Genomic DNA, 10016 nt, shown 5'->3' with positions numbered 1-10016 from the left:
GCCTTAATATTCCCTTCAACTTAACTAACCTTTAGGCAGACTTCTTTCTGACTCTAGGCCCTCGACTTCCACTTTCTTAAAGCATTCACTTTAGAAAACTTGCCATTGTAAATTCTCTCACTGCCCCTTTGAGATGTAAATCTTGTCCCAGTTTTACAGCTCCCAGATGTAAATCTCTTGCCAGTTTTACAACTCTCGGGATGTCTTTTTCAAGGTCGGGGAGCCATCTCTTCTAAATGTAATCCTCAAAGGTTAGCATCCTTATCTCCCAATTTCTGTGGGAAGCTACGAGGCTAAATCTGAGCATTCCTAGCTCAAAACTGCAAAACTATCTCCAGCTATAAAGATTCGAGAGAGATTTTTCTTTTGGATAAGACCAATTAGCAAATACGGGTATGGCCTATGACCCCCTCTTAAGGCCCTTCAGTACTTTTCCACTGCTCGCCTCAGCCCTTAAAATGTCTATTAGCAGAGTCGAGTTCAGACTTAGTTCTGGCCTCTCTCCTCTAATGGTATAGCCATGAATAAAGTCTTTCTTGCCTGCTTAACTTTGGTGCAGTTTTTACTGTGACATTATCCAATTTATTGATTAAGAATCTGAGGCACAGAAAAATTGAGTAACTTGCCTAAGGCCACACATTACTGAGCAGGATTCTAGTCCTATCTCTTCATTTTACTGATGTACTGATGCTGTCAGTCCGGGCTTTCTGTCTTACTTAACTTGAATCCTGCCTGGAGTAAACATTACTGTGTTAAAAGCACATTTATTCCATTATTTCATTTGATCTAACCCGGTATACTCACGGGACAGGTATTTGTATCTTTATAGTTGAGAATTTAGGAAGGTTAAACATCCGCTTAAATCAAACAGCCCTTTAGTAAATGATTCAAATAAAAATATTTGTTTCCATGAGTTTAAGGCCCCCAGGTTAAGAGTTCAATCTCGCTCCACTCGGTCTATGAATCTAACTAGAATCAGATACCTGAAGAGGGCTAACTCCTGCGCAGGAAGCCTGTGCCCTCTCCAAGCCAGCTGAGCATCTGTGATCTCTTCCTCCCCGCTCCCACAGTTCCTCCACTTTCCTCTTTTACCCAGCAGCCTCCAGAGGCCTTTCTGTAGTTCAGAAAAGCCATCTCCTAAAACCTTCTCCACCCACATTACTTTCCTTTGACCTTTGAACCAGCTCTCTGTTATGACCCTTTCTTTCCCCAGACTCTTAGAATTCACTTAAGAATTCTGATTTATATGTGACACTTGTCACTTTGCCCTGTGGGGTCGCAAGTGTGAGTTCCAGCGTGTTTCCGGCTGGTGTGCTGGCTCCCAAATTAGCTTCCCTTCCTTACACAAGGCTACCCAGATAACCCAGAACAGCAGTGAGGCGAGGGGGTGGAGTAGGTAGTCGTCATGGCAGAGAAAGATTAGCGCTGAAAAGATGCTGATGAAAGAAAATGGTGTGGAAATGTCTGCACAAGAGAACAGATCTAACAGAAAACAAGTCCCCTACTCATGATCGAGAGAAGGGGGGACCCGAGCTAGCTCTCGCCCTGGTTGCCAGCGTGTAATCTCGGTCACTTCCGTTTTCTTACTCTGGGCCTTTTTTCCCTTCCAGACCACTGAGGAGCCTATGATATTCTGGGACTCTCAGGCCTCGGTTTTCCCAGTGGGAATGGAGGTATTTACCCCTTCGCTGCTGGGCTCACAGGGAATTCGGTCGTTCTGGTTGGCTGGATGGCTATTTCAGACAAGTAGAGCCGGGATCTCGGAGCGAAGTGGGGATTGCAGTGGCTGCGCTTCGCTTGACAGTACTGCACTGCCACGCGTCTAATTCATTTTTTTTTTTTTTCCCTAAACGTTGTGCGCTCCGCCATCCATCCCGCTCCTCTCACTCACCTCCCAGACAAGGGGGCACTGAGGCCGGCCCGGGGACTATTAGCTGCGGTCGAGGTGCGACCAACCCGGGAGCTCTGTCCGCCGCACCCCTGCACCGTGATAATGGAGCTGGTTGGTGGCGGGGGAGCTGGCGGTGAAGCCTGGCTCTCTTTGGGAAGAGATGGAGCCGTGGCAGATGCTGGAGAGAGGGAGGAGCAGGGAAGCTTTTGTTTCCAAAGCTAATAATAGAACCTTCCGCAAACACTCTGACTCACGGGGAGTTATTCAGAATCTGCCCGGGAGGCGACGGGGAGGCAGAAGGCACTATTTTTTTCCCCCTCCCTCTTTAGTATTGCCAGTGCGGATCCTTTGGTTACCTCTGGAGGGCTGTGCGGCCTGAGGAAGGGAGCAGAGGAGGTTATCCTGGCCGTACCCCGCCTCCTGAATGCTATCCCCACCTTCCAACAGACACATTCCCTAGAAGATTTCAGTTATTCGTTCCTGTATCTAATAGCAGCTTCTGGGAAGCTGAACGTAGGTCTGGCCTCCTTTTGCAGCCCCAACACATTTCCTCAAGGAGATGCGGTCAGATGTGGTTAGTCTCTTAGGCTCTTTAAATGAAATAATCTCCGGTCCTTCTGTTCTCTCTGTGACCAGATCGCCTTAACTTCCCCTCAGCTTGACTGAAGTTTGGACACGCTTCTTCCTGACTCTAACCCCTGACCTCCCTTTTCCTAGAGTATTTACTTTAGAAAATTTTATTGTAAACCTCTTCTCTGTCCCTTTGAGATATAAATCTTCTCTCAGCTTCATTCCAGTTTTACAACCCAGGAAAGGACCTGAGAACGCGGTCTCTAAAAAGTAAACATCAGGAAGACAGCGCCCTATCTCGCAGTTTTTATGGAAGCGGTAGGAGCCAAACCTCAGTGATGGAGGCTGGGAGGACTTAGCTCCAAGTCGTAAAACTACCTCCGGTGGTGGAAGTTTACTTTTCCTTTGGGTAAGGCCCATCACCCAACACAGATATTTAAGATCGCCCCCATCTCAACTCTTAAGAAAATTCACGGTTCTTTGTTTCCATCTAAATAGGTGTCCAGATGTCATCTGTGCTCAGTTCTCTTTCCCCTGTTGCTGGCAATAGTATCAGAATAAAATCAACCTCTGTCAGGTCATTGTGTCTGGTGTGATTTTTTTTCCCTTTAACACTCATGATTATGATTTCTCTTAAATCCTTCTCTTCTGGTCTTTGCTGTCTTGCAACTTATTAGGCAACCAAGTAATACTTGACTGGAAATGTGTGTGTGTGTGTGTGTGTGTGTGTGTGTGTGTGTGTGTGTCCTCTCCCACTCTACTACAATTTTCTTGGGGGAAGAACATGTCTAAGATGCCTACCACTTATTGCCTGATAGAGCACTGTAGGAGCTTAAGCCCTGTTGTTGACAAAACATTTTCCATCCAACACAAACCATGACTGTTAGTTCTCTAAAAACATGACAAAGTTTTAAAATATTTTTATTTGTATTATTTTCTGCCAGCAGAAAATACTGTGAATTTTTACAATGACCAAGAGGAGGGACTCTGAATCCCACTCATTTCTTTTTCTGTGAAGATACAACATTTGGGATAGAGGAAGAAGCTGGTTTTGAGGGGCAGGCTGCAAGTGGATCTCCTGGGATGAGGCCTCAGGAAGGAAAACAGGACTGTGGTGTTGTGGAAGACATCCTAGAATTTAATTGGGAGACCATAGGATGTGTAGAGGCTTGGAGGGAATCCTGCTGTGGGTTGCACCAAGGTTTCAGAACCTGAAAGTGGGATTTTGCCTTCCTCACTTAGCTTGAGCCCTTTGAGAGCTTTCCAGTAGCAACCCTTGTTCCTCAAACTTCATCGTCTTTAAATCCTCTAACGGCCCTAGGGAGTTAATTAAGTCTTTGTCCAGCTGACCACTGTCCACATCATGTATTCTAATATCCATTTAGTAAAGGAATCAACTCACAGGAAAATGAAGGCAGATGCCTAAGGTCTTTCTTTGTGCATGTGGTTTATAACAGCATCAGGATGTAGATTCCAAGTCTTTTAGTCTGGTCTTCTTTCCCATGTGCCATGCTGCCTTTCTCTTACTGAGTTCAGGAGTTTGTAGGATCTGGGAGCAGGAGCTGGGTGTTGGAGGCAGTATCATCTCCTGCAAGAAGAAGTGGGAATTAGGGGAATTAGGTTCTTCTATAAAACCACTGCTGTCAGGGGATGTGCGTTGTGGTGGTGGCGAAAGCCTGCAATGGGAATTAAAAGCGAACACATCATGCATTTTTGAGACAACTTTGGGTACTGGGTTGGTAGAAACCTTCATACCCTACTTGCGAAATGTTTCTCACAACTATAAGTAATATTTAAAGTTATTAGCAGCAGCATCAAAGAGTCATGTGACAGGCTTTCTGCTCTTCTTACCATGAAGTAAAATTTCTGGAAGTGTTCGCCTCTTATTTTTTATACTTATAGAAGTATACCTTTACTTTTATGATTGCTGAGCACTGTTGGAGAAAATTATAAAACCACCGCCAAGCTAGGTTCTGCACCTTGTGCGAAGCCCTGACATTATTCACCTATTCAACTGTTAATATATGTTTCTATTTAAACATTTCTCTTGTTCTTTCTCCATAGTGCAATTTCATATCTTTACTGTCCTCTTCAAATTACCTGCCTCACACTTTTTAGTGATGCGGTGGGAAAAAAAGAGAGAAACCGAAAGGCAGACATTTCTTGACTTCCTTCCAAAATGACCAGTGTAACTGTTTTCACTCTTGTCCTTTTTCTTTTCCTCTGATCTCAAAGATCTGCACCTCTAACTCATGGCTAAATCCTCCAAAAATGCAAACTCACTCTAATTCTCCAGTGACCTCAGCTCATCGTTCTTCCTTCCCTCCTGAACCATGGCCTCCCTGATCCTATTGATCCTTTCCCTTCAGCAAATAGGCATGCTTGAGTAGAGATGCAAATAATTTCTTTCCAGTGTGACCAGTATTCCCAGAGATTAGTTTATAGCATTGGTGGATATTAACCAGTTTTGTAACTAACTGGGCAATCTGCTAGTTTGTCTGTGTATAACTAGTTTCTCAAATACTCTCTGGACGAGTTCAAACATATTACTAGTACCCTTATTAATTAATCGATTGAATAAAATCTTTGAAAATGGTTATCTTATATTTGCATGAGAGCCATTATTTTGCCTTTTTGAAAATTTAAAATATTTTAAATTTTAAATACTTTAAAATATTTGCCTTCCAACTTATTACTTCTACTATATTCTGTTGTTAATAAAAGGACACTAATATTCATTTACCCAAGAAAAAAACCTAGACATTTCTCTATGTTTCTTTCTTTTCCTCATCCCCCAGCTCCCAAGTTTGATTTATTTTAGTTTAGCCACTGTATGTACTAAATATCTCAAAATCCCACTCTTCTCCATTCCCAGTACTCTTGCCTTATTTCTGGTCATCACATTTCTCCTCAGTCTTCTGTGGTAGGCTCTTGAATGATTTCCTTTCCTCCACTGACTCCCAATTCTTTCCATTCCTCATACTTCTGCCAGAATGATCTTTCCAAAAGAGAAATCTAATCATATCATTCCTTTGTAAAATTTTAAGTTGCTCCCTATCTTCCTAGACTAAGTCAAAATACTTAAAATAACACGGAAGACTTTGTTTCATAATCTGATTTCTCTTTGTCTATCCCGCTCTTAATTTTGATTTTCTCCCACATATCCCCTTTCTCCCACTAAGTACAAGGTATAGTTTCTGAAGATATTGTTTGTGATTTTTTATTCCCCTCTGCCTTTGGACACATTTTCTAACTAAGATATCAATGTCCTCCTCCTCCTCCTCCTCCTCCTCCTCCTCCTCCTCCTCCTCCTCCTCCTCCTCCTTTTTCTCCTCCTCCTCCTCCTCCTTTTTCTTCTTCTTCCTTCCGCTCCCTTCTCCTGAGTTCTAGGTCTATTCTGATATTAACTAACTAGTTACATGATCTTGCCGAGTCATTTTCCTTCTCAAATAGTCTACATGATTATGAGACTTAGGGGAGATAATATCTCTGAAAGTGCTAAATGCTGGAGGAGCTACCCAAAGAGCCGGGTAAGGTAGTGTGGATGGAGCTGGAGCCTTTGCTCTGCACATCTCCAGGAGCAGTGCTCACATTGCAGTTTATGTGAGTGTTGACCTGAAGTTGCATGGCTTGACAGCCTTGGATATAGCCTTGGTAATCCTTGGGAACCTTTGCAATGAATAACTCAGAAAATGAGCATTGTGCAATGCAGAGAGCTGTCTTCCACAGCTCTAAAGAAGAGCACGTCCGTACAGATAAAAGGAACGCCAAGGAAGAGAAAAGAAGATACACAGAGGTGAACCGGCAAATACAAATTATAAATAAGAAGCTTAATTTTCCCTCTTGTGAAAGAGGCTTTTCCCCCTTTCACTTTTTCTTAAAGCATGCTTCTTTAGAAAACCTGTCAGTTTTTTATTTGCCTCTTTGAAATGCATGTAAATCTTTTTTTTTTAAAAGCTATATAAGCCTCCTGCCACCTTTACAACCCAGAAATGTGTTTCTCAAAGGAAGCCACTGCTTTGAAATGTAATCATCAGGGACCATAGCACCCCTATCATCTAGTCTCCATTGGAGGAGAGGAGTCTAACTTAGATGCCTGGCTCCAACTTGCAAAACTATCTTCTGCCATAAAGATAGGAGAAGTTTTATTATTCCTTTGGATAAAGGCAATTAACTAACACAGTTGGCCACTCGAGTTACCAGATGAATCTAGGATGAACTATGTATGACGAATAGTACTGTCAAGTCCTCTTATTTGAGGACTAATTATCGTTTATTTTGACAACATATATGTGATGGGTTATAGAAGAGGTGAGATTTTTTTGCAGTCTGCAATCTCATTAGTGGATCATCTGTGATACGTGTCATATTCTAGTTTAATGCTTATTCAAAAACAAAACTGTTTTCTTTCTCTTAACCTTTCTGGAGAGGTTTTCATGTGTGGGAGAAGATTTTTTAAAAATTATATTTCCCTAACAGGTGCAAAACGACATTGGTAAGAATTATAAAGGTGGCAGAAAAATAATTATCACAATCTCATGATGTCCTGTCTCCCTTTTGCATCTCCCCTATGCTTCCTATCTAATAGCCCCCCTCGAGAATTTATTCTGGTATAAAAATAACTGCCCAGTGTCATCATCTATAAAATGGAAAACAATTTTAAAAAGCATATATCACAGAATTAAATGATTTAATTCCCATGAAATGCTAAGGATAGTGTCTGATGTGTAGAAAAGCCTATATGTATTTGTTATTGTTAATATCATCATATGGGAAAACCTACATCAAAGAGAATTCTGTAGCTACCTGACTTATGCAGGTTCTAATCAGTAGATTCTAACACAGGTTCTAAACAGAGAGAGCTTTGAATTAACAAACAGACAGAGCTTCGAATTAACCACTATGTAATTATTTCACACTAGTTTCCTTCTTTATCCTATGCTCTGCACCAGCCTCCCAAACTAACCCTTCCTGTCTCTTCTTTCACTACCACCAGCAGAGTTGACCATACCATGAAACTTCCCATCTCCATAGATAATCACTTCACAAATAGAATATATTTTGGCCCATGCTACCTCAGATCTGGTAAAAGAAACAAACAACAACAAAATAAAAATCTTGCCTCTGCCTTTTATAAATTTAATAAAGGTCAAATGGTTTAAATTTCAGCAAAAGGGCACCAATAAAAGTGCTGTGAATTTGAAATTCTTGAGCACAGTGCTGATTAGGAGGAATGATGAGGGTCAGCCTTGGATATAGCCTTGGAGAAAGAATAAGACTTCTCTGGCACAGATTAAACGATAGAGAGGAAAGAAAGCTGGTAGTTGGGGACAGGTCCTCTTTTAACAGTAAAGATGTCATTGTGCTAATTACTGAAAGGCACTCATATCGTTGAATTAGGAAAAAAAAAAAAAGGGAACTCCCTCTTAGAAGATGAAGATCTTTGAGATTCTAGGTGGTAAGCTAGAGCTGGATTTGAACCCTTATTTGTCTCTTTTGGTCAATTTCTTTGTGTAACGTGAGGACTATACAAACGACACAGTGGCTGGTTAGATGCTGCTACCTCTTCCTACCCATGCTCGCACCCTTTCTATCCCCAATAACCAGTAGTACATTAACTCCTGGGACTTGATACAAAGATCCTGGGAGATAATTCATCTCGAGAAGATAATTATAGATCCTGAAAGAGGCAGAATAGGGCTTTTCTTCAGTAGATCTGAGGGACTGCCCCATATATCTCTGCCTTTGATGGTGGTAAGTGAATTTTTCCCTTCGTTATTTCTCATAGTCTTTAATCTTTGTAGTCCTGTGCAGTTTTGTAGCAATTTCCCCCTTCTTGTGATCTTTTAGATGATGATAGAAGAGTGGATCGAGAAGACTGTGCACAGCTTTGTGAAAAGATGATGAAACAAACTCACAGAAAATTGGGAAGATTTGGCACCCTCTGTGATCCCTGTTGCAGCCAAAGACTGTCAGTGCAGAGATCTCTCGTTCTAGAGAGGCACAGAAGGGAAATCTACAAAGTCACTTCCCCTTTTACCAGCGAGACTAAGTGCTTTGAATTTCTAAAGGTACTGTGTTTCATTAAATCTGATAAACCATTGTTTATAAGATTTATAATTATTTTATACTCCACTAAGGAGGCAAAATTTAGACAATGAAATTGGCTGACATGGACAATGGTAAGACCTATTCTATCTGAGAGATATTAAAATGTGGAAAAATGTATGCCTTAGATTAAGTGAAACACAGCATTTCTAACCGCAATCTCTCCTGCTGTAATGAAATCCTATCACTGTGGTAGAAAATAGAATCTAGTAACTTATTTGAAATGTGTAAATTTTAGAAACACTTCCTCTCTGGCATAATTGTATAGATCTTGCACTGCCTGTTTGGTATTTTTCTTGTGCGAGGCTGACATCTGCTGGACAAATAACACTTGAACAAATCTTCGTACATTGGCCCCCCTCCTCCAGTGGTTACCTGTGGTTAACCACAGTCCAAAAATATTAAATGGAAAATTCTGGAAATAAACAAATCACAAGTTTTAAACTGTATGCTGTTCTGAGGAGCGCAATGAAATCTCTTGCTGTCCTGCTCTTTCCTGTCCCACCCCAGACGTGAATGATTCCTTCATCCAGTCTCCACACTATATATGCTTCCTACCCGTTAGTCGTTTAGTACACTTCTCATGGTATTGCAGAGCTTGCCTTCAAGTATTTTACTTAATAATGGCAGATTCACATGACTTTAAGTATATTGTTATAATTTTTCTATTTTATTCTTAGTTATTGTTGTTAATCCCTGACCGTGCCTAATTTATAAATTAAACTTTTTCTTAGGTATGTATTACCAGAAAAACAAGGTACTTGTTAGAATTGCAAATTCTCAGGCCCTGTCCAGATCTATTCAATCAGAAATTATGGAAGATAGGGTTCCATACTATTAGTTTGGTTTCGGGCATCTGTCGGGGGTCTTGGATTATATTCCCCTTATATAAGGTGTGATTACTATCTATCTATCTATCTATCTATCTATCTATCTATCTAAATATATATATTTAATTAAATATATATATATTTAATTCTCCTATTTCATAGGACAAAACTAAAGTCAAATGATTTCTGCAAGATCATTGAGCTAGTATGAGGTATGACATTTGGCTCCAGAGCTTAAAATTTTCAACTATATATTGTTGCCTTTTGATAATTTCCTTTTTTGTGAATGGTGAACCTTATACAACCTATATACCTAGAGATGAAGGTAAATAGAGAAATAGAATTAAGAGCGATAAGGACTCTAAAACCATAGAGAATTAGAATTAAAAGAGTTAGAATCGTAAAGATCTTTGTAATTCATGGACTAATAACACTGAAATTTTGGAGTATTATTCAAAAAAATCTATTGGGCTAGGAGGTGCAGTAAATAGTAAGAAGACATGCAAAATGGACGGAACTTTAGACAAGATTCATTTACTTAATTCAAGAAAGGTTTCAATTCCTACTATCTTGGAAAAATCATTGTCTCTGAGGCCATCTTCTCTGTGATTCTAGGG

The 10016-nt window shown here is 40.6% G+C and overlaps 1 protein-coding gene across 1 annotated transcript in view; it reads right to left on the bottom strand.

Moving 5' to 3' along the window:
- Positions 1 to 2221: 2221 nt before the first annotated feature.
- TESPA1 (thymocyte expressed, positive selection associated 1) overlaps positions 2222 to 10016 on the bottom strand; it is a 29946-nt gene continuing 22151 nt past the window's right edge. Inside the window, 2 exon segments of the mRNA XM_036237237.1 lie at positions 2222 to 4112; positions 4115 to 4137. Coding sequence (XP_036093130.1) covers positions 3921 to 4112; positions 4115 to 4137 — 215 coding nt within the window. The 3' untranslated portion in view covers positions 2222 to 3920.

This window comes from Rousettus aegyptiacus, unplaced genomic scaffold (genome assembly GCF_014176215.1).
Source record: "Rousettus aegyptiacus isolate mRouAeg1 unplaced genomic scaffold, mRouAeg1.p scaffold_m13_p_2, whole genome shotgun sequence".
NCBI lineage: Eukaryota > Metazoa > Chordata > Mammalia > Chiroptera > Pteropodidae > Rousettus > Rousettus aegyptiacus.
The sequence above is the reverse complement of the archived record's forward strand: the minus strand, read 5'-3'. Positions and strand labels throughout refer to the sequence as shown.